Here is a 22,573-nt window from a genome sequence, read left to right as displayed (position 1 = left end):
TGGGACCAAAAAGTGAAAAAAACCCAAAACCTACATAACCCCATAGTTAGGACATTCACCTGAGTGGCAAGAAACCACTGTTCAATCCAGTCTTCTCTTCAAGCACACAGAGGAATTAAACTGGGGTCTCTCACATCCTAGGTGAATGTACTAAAGGGAGTCACCTTTTCCTCTGCATAGAATGCTGGTATTTGTGGATCCCATTTTTAGGAGCCAATCCATGCATTGAACAGGCATCTTAGGCCCCTTAACTAGGGATGCCAGCTTTGGCTGGATGAACCCCTGGAGGTTTTATCACTTTACATTATCTTTAATTAAAGATTAACCTTTTATTCTGGAGAATCCAGGACAATGTTGGAGGGTTGGAAATCTTATCCTAAACTGAGTTTTTGGATTCCACTGGGTGGCAAGGGACCTAAACTGTAGGTGTACAAGACTCTGAGAGTTGCAAGGCCTAAGTCCCTTTGTAGAATTGAGTATTAGGGTTTTTTTGTGGTCCATATAGCTTAAGCTGTATCTTGGAGCATCATTCAAGTTCTCTATTTAAATAAAGACTAAAGCAGCAATTAATATTTAAAAAATAGACAGGAAACAAACTATCAAAAGACCATGCACTGATTTAAGACAAATATTAGCATATTCTAGTTACAGAGTAAACTTTCCCTCCCCAAAATTTTCCTGTCATTGTTTGCCTAATTTGTTTCCCTCCGAGAAGTTGTATATCTTTATCTATGTATGCCTTTATTTTGTTTTTAAAGCAGACTTGATTTTACTTTCTTTTCTTATGCTTTACCTCTTTGTTTTGTTTACATTTACTTTGCTTACTACCTTTTCATCACTGTATTTTTGTCTATTCTCCCACCAGCGTTAAATAGCTGTTTGTACATTTCCATGTTCTGCTATTTAGTTACTTGATTTTGTGCAACTAAATAATTCTTTATATAGGTGTTCAAACATTTACAAGTTTGACACCTGTAATCAAGGTTTGAACAAAGACCTGACATGGATGAGTCACTACATTCCACACCCCAATGATGTAAAAAGCTAAGCACCAGGTACTTATTGTCCACTCTACTAGCCTCATTTAGTACAGGCACTCTAATTGGCAATATTTTTTCCTATTTTTTTCTCCTTATCTTTCCCTCCCTTTCCCTTCTCTTTCTCTGCACCCTGAACCTCTTACTTCATTCATCTGAATAAGTGAGTTATGTCCATCTACATTTTTTGTTAGTTTCTAAGGTGATGCAGAGCTATTCATTGTGTTTTAAGTAATTCCCTAGTGTTCATCCCGCTCTCAAATAAAATGATGCATGTGATAGTGTCTTTTGTAAGTTCTGCCACTTTGCATGAACAAGTTATGCAGGGAAGCACACCAAAGATTCTGTTTGTCTAACTGATTAAACATAGCCCTTCAGATCAATTATCATAAAATCCTTCTAAAAGAGCTATTTTATACATATACATTTCTACAACATTAAACCACAAAGCCTATACTTACTGACAACAGCTGGCTGTTAAGTTATAAAGTTTTGAGTTGTCTGCATGCTTTGGTTTAGATCTTATCATTGTATTTTGTATTTGTCATAAATACACAACCATAAATCTTACCTTTCCGTGCTATCCCCAAAATTATAATAAAATACTTTTCTAAATTAGGAAATGACTGAAAATTATAGTTTTATTTTATTTATAGATAATACACAAAAAGACAATTATGTTATTCACGATTAACACAAAGCATAATGAGAAAAAGAAGAATGAAGGTATGGGTAAGGAAATATTTTAAATAAATACAAACAGCTTACCTAGATACAACAATGCCATTCATCTGAAGGAATTTAAACAGTTCTTGTGCCTTCTCCCTGTCCCGTGATTTTTCCTTGGCTGTCAAGGTGTCATACGGTACCAGCAAAGGATGGCTACCTCCTCCTTTGGAAGGTTGAGAGAAGTGTTAATTTTTCTATTTTAATGATATTTTTAAATATAAAAGGAACTGCCTAATTTATATGGTCTTATATGGTCTTCTGTTCTTTCAGATTCTCCCCAATTCCTCACTTAATTTGTATTTCGCCAGATTTTATTCTTACCTTTGCTTTCTAATTCCATTTTCTTCTTTCTGGCCCAAATGTTATGATAGTTTTCTGCCACTACCTCAACCATTCCCTAGATTTCCACAAAGAAAAAACAATCCAACAGAAAAAAACAATTAAATGGCAATAGAAGAAAAATTTGGCTAACATTATTCCACATGGATATACTTTAAAAACTGAGTCTGAAATACAGAAATACTAGAGACAAGATATCAAGTATTTTCTCTCAATAATTAATTTGGTGTATATACAAAGCATTTGTCTCAATTGAGTCTTCATTTGGGTTTGACTCAGAACAATAATAATAATTGAAGGGCAAATTCAGAACCAGAAATATTTACCAGCATAAATCAATGTGTGCTTAAACCATTATGCTTACCAATAATAATAATGTTATAATTATCATAACAGTTAATTGTGTGTATGTATAATCATAATACCTGGAAACCCTAGTCATGGAACAGCATCTTTGTTATAGGAGCTACATAAATACAGAAAAAGTATAAGATAAAGGGCAACAGGTGCAAACACACATGGGTGAGTGCAAAGAAACAAACCATATTAGTCAGCATGACTGACAATGGTTTCAGCATATTAGCAGCCTAAATGTTTTCCAATTATTGTAAGCATCATGACCAATTAGAGTTTTAAGGGGGGAATTTGAAGGAGGATAATGAGATGGTTTTGTGAATGTTTATGGAGAGATCATCCTAGGCCTGTGGGGCAGCATGGGAAAAAACAAAAAAGCCACTGAACATTTAACAAATGGATGATGGAGGTTGGCCTCACTGCTCAGTCAGAGATGGGGGGCGGGGGGGTTAACATTTTGAAAGTGAATGAGCCGTGATGGGTAGGATAGGAAGAGACTGTGAAAACAAAAAGCTTATATTTGGTGGAAAAGAGAAGGGAAAGCCAGCAGATGATGCAAAGAGTGAAATGACATGAATAAAGCAATGAGCTAAGAAAATGATTTTTGCAGTAGCATTCTGAGCGGACAGAGAAGCATGACACTGCATTTGACAATGAAAAAGATGTTTGATAATCAAGACATGAGATGATGAGAACCTGGACAACAATTATAGCTGCGCAAATGGATAGGAAAGGACGTACTCTATCCGAGACATCATGAAGAAAGAATCAAAAATCTGTAGAAAAATCCTGGATATGAGGACTTTCAGGCAGGTCAAATTTAAAGATGAAAGCCAGATCACAGACCTGATAGGGAAGATGGTGGTGCTGTCCACAGTGACTGAGAAAAAAGATGTAGGGAAGGTTTTGGGGGAAAGAGTAAAAGATCTGTCTTAGCCATGATGAGCTTGAGCTGATGGCTTGACAGCCACAAGGAGATAGATGTCAGAGAGAGAGAGAGAAAGAGAGTCTGAGATATTAACATTGGCAGATGGAGACATATCTAGAGTAAGATGTGGATATGTGAGTATTCCTCACAGAAGTACTAGTTGAATTCATGCTGTAAGACTATCCAGAGTTCAGCTGTAGAGGGAGCAAAGAAAGGGACAAAGGACAGAGCCCTATACCCAATCTCCCTCTTCCCCCCCTGCAAAAAAAAGGAGTTGGAGGAGGAATGAGGAGGATTGCCAGAAGAACAAGTTGAAGAAGTGAAAGAGTTAAGGGAAGAAACAGGAGAGGAGAGTCAGAGAAGCTGTGATTTGTCTCCACCACTTATGAGTTCGAGCTAGGTAGAGTAATGAGGACAAGCGGAGTTGCAAAAATGGCGGCGCCCGGGATCATGCAAATGAAGCCTGGGATATTTAAATCCCGGGCTTCATTTGCAATTCTGCTTACCCTCATTACCCTACCTAGCTCGAACTAATGAGCTAGTGTAGACATACCTTAACAAATGTATTGGAGCATAAGCTTTCGTGGGCAAAGACCCACTTCGTCAGATTCATGTTAGTCTATAAGGTCCACAGGACTTCTCATTGTTTTTGCAGATTCAGACTAACACGGCTTGTTAAAGGGGATTTATCTTCTATTCAAATATAAACACTGGAAAATAGGCTGGCTCCCACTCACAATTCTTTTATCGGGGAGAGGTGCCAGATAATCTGAAATTACTTGAGGACTATTTCCAGGTCTCACCTGACAAAGATTTTTAAAAAGATTATAAAAGGTAATTTTTTTCTCATTTAAGTGGAGGGAAGCTGTTTCAGGATCCTGAAGAAGCTCAGAGTAACCTGGTTTAGCTGAACTCAGATACCCCCCATTATGAATTCTGAAAGGAAGGTTGAGCCAGTGTGAGGTCAAGAGTATTCACAGTTCTTGCTGTTTTCTACATGTTCTATGTATCTCTTGTAAGTAAAGTAAATCCTATGTGTATTGTGTGTTATATCTATCACGTGTTCTGGAAAAGTTAACCTATAACTTCCAAGCAAGAGAATCATGTGTGTCCTGTGTGTGTTACATCTATCATGTGTCTTAGTAGAGTTAACCTATAATTCCAGAGAACCCACATATTTGAAGTTCTAGAACAGCAGGGGCTGGGACGGAGAACCTGGGATGGAGAAGCTGAGATTCCATTATATTGGAAGAGCAGAGTTGGTTATGAAGATGACAGAGCTGAAGGAAGAAAGAGTACATTTGTAATGGAGGACAGCAGCCTGGCCATGGAATTTCTGCCCGAGATGCTCTGGAACACCAACAGATGCTGGTCAGCAGCAGCCAGGATTCAATCTGTGATCTCTGAAACTAAATGCAGAAGTTTCTATTGCAGTGTTTCCCAAAGTGGTCCATGGATCCATTCTGAGAAACCTGCTAATTGGTCGCTACAGTTTGTTATTTAACCAGCTTCGCAACCACAGAGCCTCATGGCTCCCATTGGCTCTGGTTTGCTGTTTGCAGCCAAGGGGAGCCACAGGAAGCAGAGGCCTGGCCCATACCACTTCCCCTGGCTTCCCTTGGCTGCAAACAGCAAACCAGAGCCAATGGGAGCTGCAAGGCTCTGTGGCTGCAGAGCTGGTAAATAAACAAATGGGAGTAGACAGTTAGCAGGTTTCTCAGAGTGGATTCGCGGACCACTTTAAGAAACACTGGATCCAGCAAGGCATCATTCATAGGGAGGGCAGGCCTGGCATACGGAGAGTCATGAAGTATGTTTGTCAGCTTATGTTGATTCTCTGGCATGCCTGATAGTGAAATTTCTACAGACTCCACCGCCCGTTTGAAGAGCTTTTGGAATAACTTGAAATCATCCTCTGCTGTTGGAGGTAGGGGACATGATAGTGTGGACAGGAGATGAGGATGACAGGTGGATGTGTGGAGGAGAATCAGGTGTTTGCTCCTCTACTGTTACATCAGCCTTCTAGTCTTCCTTGGAGATAGACTGGTCAGGTGACTGGGTGGTAGGTGCCTCAAGCCTGGGTACTGGGGCAGGTTGTGGCAGCTGCTGTGATTACTGAGCCCAATATGAGGCTCATGAGTCCGAATAAGGCCAGTTGGGAGGGACTGGAGGTGGCAGATACTGCGGAGGTTGCCAGTGAAGAGGCTCCTTGCTCGGCCTGGGGAAAGAATGTCTTGGAGCATGTACCTCCAGAGGCTCAAAATCCTCATCACTTGACAGTGGTGGAGCAGATCCCACTGGTGAAGAAGACAGACTAAAGCGGGATGTAGTTGAGGTGCCAAAGGTGCTAAGGAGACCATGAGTTCAGAGATAGTGGTGAATGCTTGTGGTGCTGACGTAGTGGGTAGTGGAGCTGATACTAGATCAATTTGCGGCAATGTAGGCTGAGCTGCCAGTGCTGGGTGCTTGGCATGCACTGTTGGTGCTGCTTGCTTAATATGTGCCGTGGGTGCTGGATGTTTTGATTGAGCCAATGGTACTGAAGGCGGCAGCATGGTAGTGCTCGCTGCCAAAGCCAAGCATGGTCTAGTCGGTGCCAGCAGTGCTTTAGTCGGTGCTGATGTTGAAGGCTTTTGCTTTGCCTTGGCTGGTGCCTTGGAAGAGGACTGAGCCTTCTCCTTAGAGTTTTGCCCCTGTTGGTGCCGGACTTGCTTGCTGCCTCCTTTTCCGGTACCTTTGATGCAGCCAGTGCTGTGGCAGTTCTTCTGCAGAGAGCATTTCCTCAAGGAGGAGTCAGCCCCTGAAGAAGAATGGGATCCCTCCTTGGGCACCTGAGCCCTGTCAGAGTCCTTGGGGATCAACTTTGTGGGAGTCGCTTTCTCAGAGATTGCTACAGGAGATGATTGTCTGGATGATGTAATATGCTCCAGATCAGAAGCAGGTCAAACCATTTTCTCTAGGAGCATCATTTTTGACTATAGCTCCCTGGCCTTCCTGGTCCTTGACATGAGTTTCTTGCAGTGGGGGCATAAAGAGATAGAGTGCCCCTCACCCAAGCAGTGGACACACTGGAAATGTCTATCAGAGACAGGAATGGACAGCCTGCAGGTTATACAGCTTTTAAACCCAAGAGAATCAGGCATGTTCCAAAAAATCAGTTTCTACAATGTAGAAACCTTAAAAGCTGAGAACTAGAACTAATTCTAGTTATCCTAATGAATTTTTTAACAACTACACTAATAACTATGAACTGTTAAACTGAGAAAAAAATCCCACTAAACTGCTATGAATTACTATCTAAAAAGACTAACACTAACACACGCTTAAGGGTGACTGCTGGGTTCCAACTGAAGCCAATTGGCGGTAGAGAAGGAACTAAGGGGACGGTTGGCTGTGCATGCGGAGTAACCATTTCAAATGGCGCGCACTGGCACTGCTGCCTAAATTCTCCAATTAGACATGTAGTGACACTCAGTCACCTAAGTCAGAACACTCACAGAGACATTCCTCAAAGAAGATTATTAATTTACCAAGGCTTTTTAGGACCAAAGCAAGAGACAAGTTCCTAAGGTGTTGGGCAGTTACTGAAAATGAGTTGTCTGCAGTCCCCTTATAGGCTTTACATTGCAATATTTATAGAAGGCCAGATGACACCAGCAAGCACATGAAAAACTTCAGTAGGAGAAACAGTAGAGAAGTCTCATTTTGAAATCATGTTAATTGACCCTGCAAAATTGAGTACAAATACCTATTTATACAAGAAGGTGAAACAAGTGCACTCACAATCATGTACTTTTACCCATAAAACCACACGTATGTGCATAAAATGGTAAGTGTACACACAGATACATATTTGCAATCTCACACATGAAGGTTTCTGTAGATACATCAATTACACATTCTTTTAAAGATGTGATGCTTAATGTTGAAAAGTTACTTCAATTTTTTTTGTACAGGATACACTGAGCGACGAGGAGTCCTGTGGCACCTTATAGACTAACTGAAGTGTAGGAGCATAAGCTTTCGTGGGCAAAGACCCACTTCGTCAGATGCATGTAGTGGAAATTTCCAGAGGCAGGAATAAATATGCAGGCCAGGATCAGGCTGGAGATGACCAGGTGGATCCAATCAAGGAGGATGAGGCCCACTTCTAGCAGCTGATCTACACTTCAGTTAGTCTAAGGTGCCACAGGACTCCTCGTCGCTTTTGCAGATTCAGACTAACACGGTTACCCCTCTGATAGAATACACTGAGAATATTAACACATACCTGGAGCTCCCGAGAAAGAACAACATTAGAAAGATCAAGTGGTGCTGGGCTGTATCCATTTCCCTGGAAATATAATGGAAGAGTTATTGATGTTTTTAAGCTATTTACTTCTATTGTCAATCAATTAGAATTAAATTATTTAGATTTCTGAAGCCCTTTGGGTAGAGATCATGTTTGCCTTTGTATATTCTACAGAGATGAACATACCATGGATGTTTAAGCAATAAAAGAGGCTATAATACACTTATATTATTCTTTACATGATCATTTTGTTCATCAAATCCCAATGTAACAAACCAATTAAGAACATGATTATCGTTAAGCTTGTGAGCAGTAACACTAAAATCAATGTTATTACTCATATACTTAAGGTGAAGCATTTGCATAAGTGATGTGCTGAATTATGTGCACTTTTCTTTACATGATTATGTCCTTATTTACGTGGTTGCTTGAAACCAGTTTCTTACTTATGTGACCACCTTGGCTTAACCAGGAGATGTTAAATGATCTACAAATCAAAAGGAGTCATATAAGAAGTGGAAACTAGGGGTACGTCTAGACTACAGGGTTTTGTCGACAGAAGTTTTGTCGACAGATACTGTTGACAAAGCTTCTGTTGACAAAGAGCATCTACACTACATTCAGTTCTGTCGGCAAAGCAAGCTGCTTTGTCGACATGGCAGTGTAGACGCAAGGACAGTTTACATGCAATAATGCTTTCTGTCGACAGAACTCTGTCGACAGAAGGCGTTATGCCTCGTGAAATGAGGTTTACCAGCGTCAACAAAACTGCTGAGTTCTGTCGACAGAACACAGCGGTAGTGTAGACGCAGGTATAGTTTTGTAGACAAAAGTGCACTTTTGTCGACAAAACCCTGTAGACTAGACACACCCTAGGTCAAAGTACAAATGATGAATATAAGCAAATAACACAAATACGTAGGGGCAAAATTGGAATGCAAAGGCACAAAAGGAGACCTACCTCAATCTAACCAGAGACATAAAGATTAAAAAGAAAACATTCTACAAATATATTAGAAGCAAGAAGACGACCAAGGACAGGATAGGCTCATTGCTCAATAAAAGGGGGGAAACAATAACAGAAAAATGTAGAAACAGGAAAGCTGCTTAATGACTTTTTTGTTTTGGTTGTCACCAAGAAGGTACGTGGTGACTGGATGCCTAAAATAGTGAAGGGTAGTGGAAATGGGGTGGGTTTAAAAGTTAAAATAGGAAAAGAATGAGTTTAAAATTACTTAGAAAAGTTAGATGTCTTGAAGTCACCAGGGCCTGATGAAATGCATCCTAGAATACTCAAGGAGCTAATAGAGGAGGCATCTGAGCCATTAGCTATTATCTTTGGAAAGTTATGGATGTTGGGAGAGACTCCAGAAGGTTGGAAAAGGGCAAATACAGTGCCCATCTATAAAAAGAAGAAAAAGAACAACCCAGGAAACTACAGACCAGTCAACTTAATTTCTGTGCCAGGAAAGCTAATGGACCAAATAATAAAGGAATTAATCTGCAAATGTCTGGAAAACAATAAGGTGATAGGTAACAAACAGCATGGATTTGTAAAGAACAAATGTTAAGCCAATTTGATAGCTTTCTTTGGTAGGATAACAAATCTTGTGGATAAGGGGGAAGTGGTAGATATGGTATAGCTAGACTTTAGTAAAGCATTTGATACAGTCTCACATGACCCTCTTATCAATAAGCTAGAGAAATACCACCTAGATGGTGCTACTATACGGTGCGTGCATAATTGGCTGGATAACCTCTCTCAGAAAGTATTTATTAATGGTTCACAGTCATGCTGGAAGAGCATAACAAGTGAGGTCTTTCAGGGGTCAGTTTTGGGACTGGTTCCATTCAATATCTTTGTCGAAGATTTAGACAATGGCATAGAGAGTATGTTTATAAAATTTGCAGATGATACAAAGTTGGGGGGGCAGGGTTGCAAGTGATTTGGAGGATAGTGTCATAATTCAAAATGATCTGGACAAATTGGAGAAATGGTCTGAGGTAAATAGGACGAAGTTTAACGAGGACAAATGCAAAGTAATACACCTAGGAAGGAACAATCAGTTTCATGCAGACAAAACGGGAAATGACTATCTATGAAGGAGTACTGCAGAAAGGGGTGTAGGGGTCATAGTGGACCACAAGCTAAATATGAGTCAATAGTGTGACACTGTTGGAAGAAAAGCAAACACGATTCTGGGATGCATTAACAGGAGTGTTATAAGAAAGACACAAAAAGTAATTCTTTCATTCTACTCTGCACTATTTAGGCCTTAAACTGGAGTACTGTGCCCAATTTTGGGCACCACATTTCAGGAAAGATGTGGAGAAACTGGAAAGGGTGCATAGAAGAGCAACAAAAATTATTAAAGGTCTAGAAAACATGACCTATGAGGGAAGACTGTTGTTGTTTTTTTAGTTTGGAAATGACAGAGGCGCCATGATAGCAGCTTTCAAGTACCTAAAAGGGTGTTTCAAGGTGGAGGGAGAAAAAATATTGGTCCTGCCAATGATGGCAGGGGATTGGACTTGATGACCTTTCGAGGTCTTTTCCAGTTATTCTGTGATGTTATCTTGTTCTGGCAATGTATATATTTTTATTTTCATAAATGAAATTAAAAATTTATAACATGGATTTATGTAAAATGTAAACAGACTTTCTCCGAGATAACTTGTTCTTGTGATATTTCGAATAGGACTATGACAAGAATCATGAAACCAGAGATTGTGAACACACCACCAAGTGCCTCTGCGTTGAATACAATAAAGGCTGGATTCCCAAGCCTCTCCAAAATAGATTCCTGATGAAATTAAGGGAAGATGTTTTTGAGGGCATTCTTTTTTCAAAGACTGCCTCTCTTTATTGACTCTTATTGTATTTAGCATTGCAGCTCACCTGTCTTTGTTATAGGGAATCAGCTTGCAAAGAGATTCAGGTGCTATCTTTCAAGTCTGCTGAGCTATGCAAGGAACTTCCCTGTGTCCTACCTTCACTCAGAGCTCTGTTGTCCCAGTGATTAGGTGGATGCCACCTCATTTTGTTAGGGAAGCTAGGGTAGAATGCTTCTGAGCCATAAAAACCCACCTTTAGGGTCTGAAAGGGTTTTCAATGCCTGTCACACTTACATTTTTTATTTTGGTCAGCCCTCTCAACACATTTTGTTTATAATTGTTATTTGCAATGACAAAATATGTCACTGCAGACAATATCTACTAATCCCAGTTCCTTGTCCCCTACTATAAGCTTTGATATATAAAAGCTCTATTTCCTGTAATAACAGTTTTATCCCAGCATCCTCAAACTTTTAAAAATAACTATTTCTAAGAACACCCTACCAAGACATGATAAACATTAATACACTGTATCAGGATTTACTGTGAGTTTTTACTGCATCTCAGCTGAGGCCTTTTGGAGCTGCTACAATATCAATAATAATTGTAATACTAATAAACTAAATATCTTTTTAAATTAGTCAATTTTAGGGTAAATTCTCTGTGAACACTTTATTTGATTGATTTTTGTGGTTTTAAGCAGTTTTGCCTTACTTGGCTAGACTGTGATATACTGCGGAGCTTTTCATTTTCACGCTGCTGTACTATTGCTTCTCCTTCCTTGGTTCTTTCTAGACTCCATCCCATGGCTAACATGGTTTTAAGAGATTCTCTGGCAGGCCAACGATAAATTTCCTTTTCCTTTAAAGAAAAACAAATGAATGTATAATTATATAGAGCTTTACAAGCAATTAGGAAAAGCCTATGGAGAAATAATCTGCCCTCACATACACATGGATAAGCTCAATTAAAATCAATATATATTGCATAGGTATAATTGAGGATAGAATATGGCTCTTTGTTTCAAGTAGTTTTAGAAATAGTCATATTGCTTACTTTTTTCTCTTGAGATACTTATTACTAAGACATGGCATAATGCATTACAAACTAATCACAGCATAAATGTGAACTCCGAAGCAACGATGTTATTTATATTTTGCAACTGCTTGGAAACTATTTACTGGTATTTCTGACAAATCAGGAACATGAATAGTACTTCATACTTCAACCACAAAATATCGAGTAATCCACATTGCTATTATTGCAATGGAATCTCTACATGGTGCAAATTTGAGTTTGTCAGCACAAGAGTCCCTTCTTCCATAACATTTGATTCACAGAAAGTATCAATGTAAAACAGAATGCTCTAGTATCCTTTTGATGCAAATGCAAACACAATTAAAATTTATTGACAAGGATTGCATCTTGATGTTTTTTATGAGATATAAAGGTCTTTTGTACCTAAAATATTCTGATATAAAGAAAATTTGAATGGTTTCATTATTCTAAGACCTCTCAAATTATTGCTACTACTGTACTCCAACTCTTAGAAGTCGATACTATATATCAACACTAGGGGTCCCCTGTATACATTGGGATTTGCAGTCTTGAAAAGGTTGATGGATACCGCAACAACATTTTCTAAGGAATAATGGAACGAGGGGGGAGAAATGTGTTCACAACTTATCCCCACTCACCTATAACTTTTCACCAAAACTGCATACCTCTGTTCAATGACAGGTTATACAGTAAACATTTTACACATAAAACATTGAATAAAATAATGTAGAGCCCTACCAACACTGTTCCAACACACTGAAAATTTTAATACAGTAATATAGTGTAAAACAGTGCCAGTTGTGATAAATATAGATAGTGGCGGCAGCTAGATTTTTTGGTTTGACTTTTGGGTGTCTTTTCGGATGCAAAAGTCTTAAAGAAAGGATTCCTCTTCATGAATCTTTGAATGACTGATCTTCCTGTAGCAAGCCACTGTATCACTGGGAGCTCTGGAATTTTTGGCAGACCTTTCACTAAAAGGATCACAGCTCTATAGCTTCTATCATTTCATCTAGCAATCCAAAGAAACAGGAGAAATTCTTTGTCACCAGACTCCTGGCTACATAATCATCATCCTTGCTTTCTTTGAATATACATTATTGGTCTAGTTCAATCATTTCCTTATTTATCTGTTGCTCGGCATGAGGATCCAACAACCCCAGTACATCCTCCTCCACCTTCTTGAAGCCAACATCCTTTGCCAAGTTGACAATTTCTTGCTTGAGAGCAGGAATGGCATCAAATCCCACAAAGCTCTGGATAGTATCTGGCCAGGCATGGCATCAAACACCATTCATAAATGCTAAGAGACCTCTTTCCACCATGCATCAATGCTTTCTATGTCGTTCAAGATGTTGAAGAACTTCCAAAACATCTTTACACTAGAATTTCCTTCACCTGCCATATCTTTAGCCAGCATAGAGAACATCTGTTGTAAGTAATAAGCCTTGACTGTGGCCCACAGATGTAAGTACAGTACTAAACTGTGCAGTAGGGGAAAGTGTTCCAATTCATGTTAGACACAATCCATGCAACGATATCAGAAACAATGGATAAAAAAAAGATGTAGACCAGGGATCTCCCTCATCTAGCTACATGATATGGCATATTTATAAAGTAAACACATTGTGTAAGAAGTGATTAAAATCCTTTTATCAAGGGAGAAAGATTTAATGATTTCAGAATAACAAATACTAAAATACTTTATTATCAAGAATAATAATCCCTCTGATTTCTATGGTACATTTTATCCCAGGACCTCAAAATGCTTCACAAATCTCAGCTAATTAAGTCTTCAGCATGTGAGTGTGACAATCCCCATTCCTCAAATAGGAAAAGTGATCTAAAGAATAGGTAATGGTAAGTGACTTGTCCAAAGTCACACAGGCAGTCACACTAAGAGCATGTAGAAACCAACGGTCCTGACTCACTCTGCTGCTCTACCTACTAGAAGATTGACATTCACCTATAAACAAAGTTAAAAATGTTTTACGAAGGAGGAGTTTCCCTTGATATTCTCCATACCTTCAGCAAAGTAATGATCTGCCTGAGCAGAAGTGAGCTGAGCCACCTTTAAGGTAAACGTTACTACCAAGGGATAAAAAAGTGTTCTCTCCTCCACAAAGGGCTGAGAGCATTACATCCATGATACTCCCAGCATAAGCTGCTCCACAGGGTGAGAGAGAGACTGGGAATCAAATCTAGACTTCTTGCATAGATCAGAAAGCAAATGGTTGATCTAACCTACAATTCTTGTCATTAATTTAAAAACAATATGATTTGGCTCTCCCTGCCTCTTCTCTCCATTTTTTGTACGTCTTAAAAAGGATTAATTAAAACGGTGCTAGAACCATGCTGTTTTAAGCTAGAAAGCAGTGTAAGCTTCCCACCATTACCTTTTCAGTTAATGTTTTGAAAGGCCTTATTAATGGATGTGTCTTCATATTTTCATCCAGTGAAACACCATATTTCCATCCACTATTACTCTGAAAACATAAAATATACATTATTTAAATGTTCTTTTTCTGATATGAATAACGTGAGTGAACAATCATGAATGAACTAGTCATTTTACTATGTGACTTCTGCAAATCCATCTCAACAGCAATTAAGCATTACACCTTGAAAATATCACAACCCAGGGATTCCCAACACATGGTCCCTTCTATATTTTGAATGGTTACTCCCTAAAGCACACACTCTAGACATTTTTCCTAAATAATAGCTGGTTATTTTGACTATAAAGTGGTTTTTATTCTTGGTTTTATTCTTCATTTATCCCTAAGGCTTCTATGATGTATGTCTGTTTAAATTCTGATTCCCTCTTAGTCGCTTTTTTATATATAAGCAGATAACATATGCATTTTTCTGGTATCTTTTACGGATTTTCTGACTAAATATAAAATATCATAGATTTTGATGCCCTCTTTTACAAATGGGCCCAGACAAAAAGCTATTACTGAAGTTTATGTCATTCTTATTTATTTAAAAAGGTACAGCTATAGTCCTTTAGTAGAACGTTCAAATGAAACAACAGTAGTTTCACTCTTGCTACTTATTCTATATTCTTCTAAGATTGGTTTAGTGTCTTTGTATTTCAGAATAAAAAATTAACTAGTCTTTCAATGGGTGATTTCATTTCATATTTGTTCATTATCTTGTGGCAGAAAACTAGTTGCAATTTTAAGAGACCAAAGAAAGCCTGAGATGGCAGGGTTAGATAAAGAGAAACTGAAGAAAGCATTAATAAAGATACTGTGAAGATTCACAGAACTAAAGTATAACCCCATCCTACATCCCTTAAATTATACAACTTTATTTTTTAACTCTCCCCTGGGACAGAGAAAAAATCGGTTATAAAATAAAAGGGTTAAACATTGTAACAACATTAAAATCTCAGCTGACACTTTAAGAACACAGGATGGAGACAAGAAAGTGTGGAGGAAAAGTTTTTTGGATTTTACTTCATGTTAGATCATTGTGTTGTTCTTTATACAGGTTGGACCTCCTTGGTCCTGACGAGTCCTGGATACTGGATTTTGCCAGACCAGAGAAGATCATTTTTGGGTACACCCTGTCATTGGCCCCCCCAGTGATGGCCTTGCTGCCAGCCTCCCAGCCAACTTCCCCCTGCCGCCGACCCCTCCGCATGCAGGGCTCCTGGCCCTACCATGGCAGCCCCGCTGCTGACAAAAACAACCCTACAGCCGGGTTCCATCCCCATGGGGTTGAAGTCCAGTTGTGTCGCTTGGGCTTCAGCTTTGCCGGGAGCCCCACTGTCTCCAGCTTCACCAGGCAGCTCCGCTGGGCAGCAATGGGGCTTCTGGGCTTTTTGCTTTGCCACTAGGCAGTTCCAATCCTGGGTTCCCAGGCAGCCCCAATCCTGGGTTCCCAGGCAGCCCTGTGGTCAGGCTCCCGACACCACGGGGCAGCTGCACTGCCTCCCAGACCCACCAGGAAGCTGAGTGGCTTGGCAGGAGTGAGGCTGCTGGGCTCATGGTTGTGCTCTCAGGTGGCCCCACTGTCTCCCAGTTTTGCAGGGCAGTTTCGCTTCCTGGCTACAGTCCCACTGCCTCCTGGTGTCAGCACCAGGCGGCAGTCTCACTGGTTGGCTCCTTGTTTTGCTGTTATAGGACAGCCCTGCTACTGGGCTCTAGCCCCACTGCAGGGCTCCCAGCCACCAGCCCTCCACTGGGACTCTCTGGTCCGGAGACATCTGTGGTCCTGCTGGACCAGAGATGTTGCCGGATCAGAGAGTCCCAGTTAAGAGAGGTTCAACCTGTATATTGTAGATGTGAGTTTCTACGGGGGGTGCAGAGTCTGTCCGTGAAAGTAGTTATTGCGATTGCAGTTATTAAGGAAAGTTAAAGAAGGAAAACCTGTAATTTTCTTGCTTTTGAGGGCTTTTGCCTTTTTGCAACCTTAACCACTATTTCAATTATTTCATGAAGTGTGTGTGTGTGCGCGCACGCGCTTGTGTGTGTGTGTGTGTCTCCAGACTTGCTTAAGACTCTCAATTTTCCCAATTTCTTCTTTGCCAGAATAAGAGGCTTTAAATTCATAGCAGGAAACAAAGGGCTGAACTTGTTACTTATCTCCTATAATACTAATAAATGTAATATAGTTTCATGGAAACTCAGGAACCAAATTAAGCTTTATTTTTGCCAACATTAACATAAACACAATGGAATCTGAAATCCCAAATGACAGCTTCAGGGAAACCCAGAAAAATATTTGCATATATTTCACACCACAATTGCTGCCCCTTATAAATTTAACTCTTGCCAAGCAATAAAACACCCAGCCAGCACAATGAAAGGGCACACATAAAAATTGGGAGGGAATCGACACCTAAGAGATTTTTTGCATAGATCTAGAGAGGAAGAAGGGGCCTAATCATGCTTTTTAAAGCAATTAAAGGGATTAGACTTCCCAGGTTCACTCTTAAAATTCAAAGCTATTATAAGAGAACCTACTGGACTTCAGAGCTTCCAGCCAACATAACATAAATCGCAACACCAAAGTTAACTGCAACCGTGTGAGACTGGTGTTTCTGTTAAAAGAACAATGCACTTTCCTCCAAATTCCAGACACAGTTTAATTTGAGAATTTCACTTTTCAATGTAAAAAGTATCTTTTTCTAACTTCTATAGACACTCCAGGAAAGTGCTGCTCTGGTATAATGCAGACTTTGTGAATGGCAAGCTTATCACTTAAATAAATTGGATAGCTTTCCAGTATTCAACCATCAATGTTCTGTACTTCTCTGTTTCTGACAATTGTCAGTTTTATAATAATCCCTACCTTGTCACAGGCCCATTTGTCATGTGAGTGTTCAGCATACTTGCTGACAATATATTCCAATTTTTCAGGAAGAGTAAGGCTACGAACAAAGAAAAAGTATGGTCATTTAACTATATTTTACTCAAACCAGACATATGAACACATAACATGAGAGACACTAATAGTCAAAATGTTTCATCTCAAGAGGTAAACAAGTAATCATGCTTTTTAATTACATTTCCATTTACAAGTAATAACTCAAACCACCATAAGCATGATAGTGACATTTCTCAAATGTATGAACACTGGAGCATTTAAGAACTGTAGTGATAGGAAATACATCTACTAAGGCATATTCTAAATATTTTATTCTTTGTGGTGCTGAGTACAATATTACTAGGCTGAATGTTTTGATGTATTCCATGAGGAGAAAACAATGCTCATTTTTAATGACCCAATATTAGTGTTCAGTTGTTACACCTACTTTTGAGAATGTAACAGTATTACCAGGAACACCCCACTTCTCTTTTAAATCATTATGTATAATTCAGCTTATTTACTTTGACATCTGAAACGTATAACTACATAGGACAAATTCACACAGAGTGAAGATTTCATCATAACCTAGCAATAGACTAATAGCAATGTTGATCTGTGAGATTTTAGTAGCCTTGAGCCATCTCTCATCTGCAAGCATAGTTCACCCATCTAAATCACAAGAGAAACAAGACTATTATATCCAGTATATAACCAGAGTATTTGGATTTGGCCTTCATACTCAGTGAGTAGATTCATAAAAATGACTTTGGCATTGGTGCTCTGCTGCCCAGTGGAATTCATAGCACTGAGCAGGGCTATTGATGGGAGAATGGAGAAGGGCCAGCAGCACCGTGACCTGGTCCATTTAAAAGGGTCCAGGGCTCCGGCCTCTGGAGCCCCAGGCAGCCTGGGCCAGGCAGCACTGAAAGACTGGCTGAGGGACCCTAGCAACCAGTCCTGCCCCTTGTGCCTAAGGCCCCTCCCCTTTGGGAGGCTTACCTCCTGCCCCCACCTTGCCTGGCAATTCTGTCGGCAGACCTGGATCTGAGGTAGGTGCTCAGGTGCTCCATTACTGTTAAGTGTTAGGCACCTATGAAGGAAATTTACAGAAGCCAGCAAGCTACGAGAGGAGCTGCCTGAACTAGTCAGGAGTCAAATGCAAAGAAAAAGGAAAGGGTGTTGAGCAGTGTTCCCATTAAGCTCAGCAGCAGCACAACTTCACAGGTGATTAATCAGCCCCTCCCAGAGGGTCAGGACTCCATGCACAGAGCTGACTGACTGGGCGGGACTAATTAATCACCAGTGAAGCTGTGCTGCTGAGCAGTTTAGAGGGAACACTGGTATTTAGGCATAAAAAGTGTTTAGGCATCTCCAAGTGATCTGAGGCATGGCAGACCTTTCTTATGAAGCATTATCAAGAAATAGATGCCCCCTCTCCACTTGCAATCATAGCCAATCGTATAGAGGTTAAGACACTCACTTTGGATTTAGACCATCTGTTTTTCAAAAGCCCACTCTGACTCAGCATAGGGATTTGAACCCAGATCTCCCCTCTCCTAGGATGGATCCCTAACCATCAGTTATTGGATCTCTGAAGGACCATACTGAATCAAACCAAAGGTCCATCTAGCCCAATATCCTGTCTTCTGACAATGGCCAATGCCAGGTGCTCTACAGGGAATGAACAGAATAGGTAATCAAGTAATCCATCCCCTGTTGCCCATTCTCAGATTCTGGCAAACAGGAGCTAGGGACAGCATCCTTGCTCATCCTAGGATAGGGTTCTCAAAATTGCACTGAATGAAGCTATACCTCTTTGTTAATTAAGCAGTCCTTAGGTTCAAGAGCAAGAGAGAGAAAAAAAAGAGGAGTGGTGCTCTACAGCAGTGGTCTCCAACCTTTTTACACCCAAGATCACTTTTTAAATGTCAGAACAAGCCAAGATCTACCCCACCCATTCCCCAAGACCCCACCCCTTCCTTGAGGCCCTGCCCTCTCTATTCCCCTTCTCTCCATCACTTGCTATCCCTGGCCCTTAGACACTCTCAGGCTATGTCTACACTGGCAGCTTCTTGCGCAACAACATCTGTTCTTGTGCAAAAACATGCCTGCTGTCTACACTGCACGTGCGTTCTTGCACAAGTAAATTTATAGTATAGCATTGTAAAACAGGGCTTCTCCTGGAAGAGTTATTCCTCTCCCCACGAGGAATAAGCCCTCTTGCACAAGAGCTCTTCCACAAGAGGGCAGTGTAGACAAGCAATATGAATTTCTAAAATGGCCATCAGAGCTTTTATGTGCAAGAGAGCATCCACACTGCCATGAATGCTCTTGCGCAAAAGCACAGCTCTTGCGCAAAAGCACATGCCAGTGTAGATATGCAATTATGGAAGACTTTTTGTGCAAGAACTCAGTCGCAAAACAGTTCTTGCTCAAGAAGCTGCCAGTGTAGACATAGCCTCAGGGTATGTCTACACTGCCACTTTTTAAAAATCCTACTGTTGGAAGAAATTTTTCCGACATTTGGCCCATCTAAACTGGAAGCCCCTTCATTCCTTGTGGAAAGAGGAGTATGGGGCTGCCAAAAGAGCATGTTTGCCAGAAAAACTCCTGCAGTCTAGCCATACCCTCACTGGGTTGAGACAGGAGGTGCGGGCTCTGGGGTGTGAATGAGGGATTTACATGTGGGAAAGGATGAGAGGTGCAAGCTGGGAGGGAATTTGGATGCAGGAGGATGTGGAGAAGGGGATGCTGGCTCAGGGAGGGGGCTCCAGGCTGGGGAGTGTTGGGCTCAGGTGGAGGCTTGGGGTGCTGAGTAAGCCACAGGCTTGTGGATATGAGAGTACAGGAGTTTGGGTTGGAGTGCGTGAGGGGCTCATGGCAGGGAGATTGGGCGTATGATGGGCTCAGGACACAGATTTGCAGAGTGTGAATGGTGCAAGAGTGTTGGCAGAAGACTGAGGATGTGGAGGTGTTGGGGAAGAATGCCAATGGGTGCTGGGGCAGGAGACAGGGTGCTTGTGGGTGCTGGGGCAGAGGACAGGGGACAAGGTGTTGGGGCAAGATGCCAATGGGTACTGGGGCAGGGTGCTGGGGCAGAGGACAGAGTAACAGTGGGTGCTGGGGGAGGGTGCCAATGGATTCCAGTGGGTGCTGGGGCAGGGTATTTGTGGGGGTCTGGGTGGGTGGAGGGGACAGGAACCGGCATCTGGGGATCCTGCAGTTGCACACCAAGGCCCTGGAAGTACGTGGACTGCTCCTCCATCCCCCAAACAGCAGTGTGGTACCTGAAACGCTGGTCTGTCACATACCTGATGCCTTCCTGCGCTAGTGGGAAGGGGGAGTCCTGGACTGTGCCAGCCCCAACCTCTCAGGCAACGCGCGCCTTGCTCCTCCACTTCCTATGGCAGCATGCGCCACCTGAGCAGCTAGAGCTGGCACAGGCCTGGACTGCCAGCCCCTACCCTGTGCGCAGGAAGGCAGCAGGGGACAAAGTCCCCAGCGCGCAACGGACCGGCGATTTAGGTACCGTACCGGCTTGGGGTGGAGGGTATAGCAGCCAGCGCACTTCCGGGACCTGGTGCGCAGCTGCAGAACTCCCCCCAACCCCGCAGGAAGCCCGCACTACCTCCGTAGTCCCTGGAGGTAGCATCAGCATGGCATTAATCTTGGGGGTGGAAGACAGCGAGGGGGGGCCCCCAAAGCCTCGCGAATGACTGGTTGAGCCTCCAGGATCAACCAGTCGATCGCGATAGGTTGGTGACCACGATTCTACAGCATGCTGGTTAGTACTCTCATCTGGAACATGAGAGATGCAAGTTTCAGTCTCTGATCCAAGAAAAAATTAAGTCTTTATATAAAGTGAAAAACCTTGAGATAAGAACAGCCAATAACCTGAGAATAGGAAACTCCCCTCGACAACTTCCACTCAGGTCCCTTTTCAAAGCAGATACAGCGGCAATTCAAACGTGGCTCTCTCCCACGCTTTAACAACTTAGAAGGAGACAGAGATCCCCAGACTAGATTAGCCTATAGATGTTAGTTAGGGCACTCCCTTGGGATACCATCCAGCCTTCAGAATTATCACACCCACCTATTTTTTGTGAAAGGTAAACATGCTCAGAGCACATCTGCCTGATCTGGCCCCACAACTAAGATGGAGGAAGAATACCTATCTTTAAGAATCTTGCCAAAACTGAAGTGTGAGCAAGGGGCCAAGCAGCTCAGTAACATGAGGTTTAGGCAGTTTTGCACATTCCCCTGGCAGAAATCTAAGTGCCTAAGGAACGTAGGTATCTATGGACCTGTGCAACAGCTGAGCAATGATTTTTGTGAATGTCAATGGCATTTAAACATTGGATTTTAGTACCTAAAGAGGCAATTAGGCAGCTACATCCCTTAGTAAATCTAGCCCCAACGTCACAGGTTTACTGTAAAATTTATTTAATGTTTATAGAACTTTTTAGCGTGTACAATGCTTTATTCATTCTACATATAAATTGCAGAGACGACATATTTGGTGCCTTACAGGAGGGAGCAAGGTTCCCCACATTAGTTATGAAAGGCACTGGTATAATTTAAGAAGTCAGATGTCAGTTGATTCTCTTCAACAAAAGGAATAGAAAAGGCAATAAGTAGCACAAGAGATATTTGAAAAACCTCTATTGTTAACATGACTCACTTGACAGTGTTGATAGGTTTGGGATCAAAGTTTCCCTCTGGATCCACTGAAGCCTGCTTTTTCAAAGTTACTCTTATTCTGGTGTCTAAATAATCTGGAGGCAAAGCCCCAGCTATAGCACTTAGACAAGGCAAGGCCATTCGGAAGAGTTCTGGATCATACTTCTGCAGGAGAGATAGGAACTGATTGGAAAGTTCAATAGAAAAACATGCAAAATGTTAGTGAAAGCAAGTCAGCCATATGGAGCAGTACTAGAAGATGCAGTCAAATAATGAAGACTATTTTAAAATCAAGCGCATAGCAGCATCTCATGCCAGCATAAAGGTGTACATTCCTATCAGAAATAGATGCATTTTTAAAGGCTCCATTCAAACTAAATGTTACACATTCCTTTTCCATGCTCAAGTCTTAAATTGTCCATCGACCTGAAAGACCTATAAGCAGACATCAAATATTTTCACACATTGTCAGCCTGTTCAGGTAAAACTTGACTATCCATAGAAATAGCTTTAACATTTACAGAACTTTCAAAACCTATTGGAAATGCATATTTTGTCATCTCTTCTCTTTCACTCTCCCCAAACAATGTTCTACTTATATCACATACAGCAAAAGAAATTGACTTCTGCTTTGGGATAGGTAACACACATATTTCTAAACTTGTACCAGCTGCAGCTGAATTAGCACATTCTCTCTTTTAACCCAAATTAGACAGAGAGAAAGAGAGAGAGAGAGAGCTATTCACAGTCTCCATATAAGAAACCTATCCTCAGTAACCTGATATGATACAGTATCTTTTAGCTGCCTTTTCTAAGGCAGTGCAGCTTAGTGCCTAGAGCATCAGCTTAAGACCCAGAAAATCTTGGTTCTATTCCCAGTGCTGGCCCTGGCCTGCTAAGTGATCCTGAACAAATCACTTCACATCTCTATGCTTGAGTTTCATCAGCTATAAAAGGATGATAATGATACTAAAGTGCTCTGAGATTTACTGATGAAAA

At 41.2% G+C, this 22,573-nt stretch overlaps 1 protein-coding gene across 20 annotated transcripts in view; it reads right to left on the bottom strand.

The window, feature by feature from the left end:
• RYR3 (ryanodine receptor 3) overlaps window positions 1-22,573 on the bottom strand; it is a 527,532-nt gene that overhangs the window by 139,007 nt on the left and 365,952 nt on the right. For all 20 annotated transcript variants that reach the window (XM_025189447.2, XM_075927046.1, XM_075927052.1 and 17 more), the window contains 7 exons: window positions 21,576-21,739; window positions 16,877-16,955; window positions 13,969-14,058; window positions 11,228-11,374; window positions 7,658-7,720; window positions 2,088-2,163; window positions 1,806-1,929 (listed from right to left, as the gene is read on the bottom strand). In XM_025189447.2, the coding sequence (XP_025045232.1) occupies window positions 1,806-1,929; window positions 2,088-2,163; window positions 7,658-7,720; window positions 11,228-11,374; window positions 13,969-14,058; window positions 16,877-16,955; window positions 21,576-21,739 (743 nt within the window). The remainder of the gene's footprint in view (window positions 1-1,805; window positions 1,930-2,087; window positions 2,164-7,657; window positions 7,721-11,227; window positions 11,375-13,968; window positions 14,059-16,876; window positions 16,956-21,575; window positions 21,740-22,573) is intronic.

This window comes from Pelodiscus sinensis, chromosome 4 (assembly GCF_049634645.1).
Source record: "Pelodiscus sinensis isolate JC-2024 chromosome 4, ASM4963464v1, whole genome shotgun sequence".
NCBI lineage: Eukaryota > Metazoa > Chordata > Testudines > Trionychidae > Pelodiscus > Pelodiscus sinensis.
This window is presented reverse-complemented; position numbering and strand designations above follow the sequence as displayed.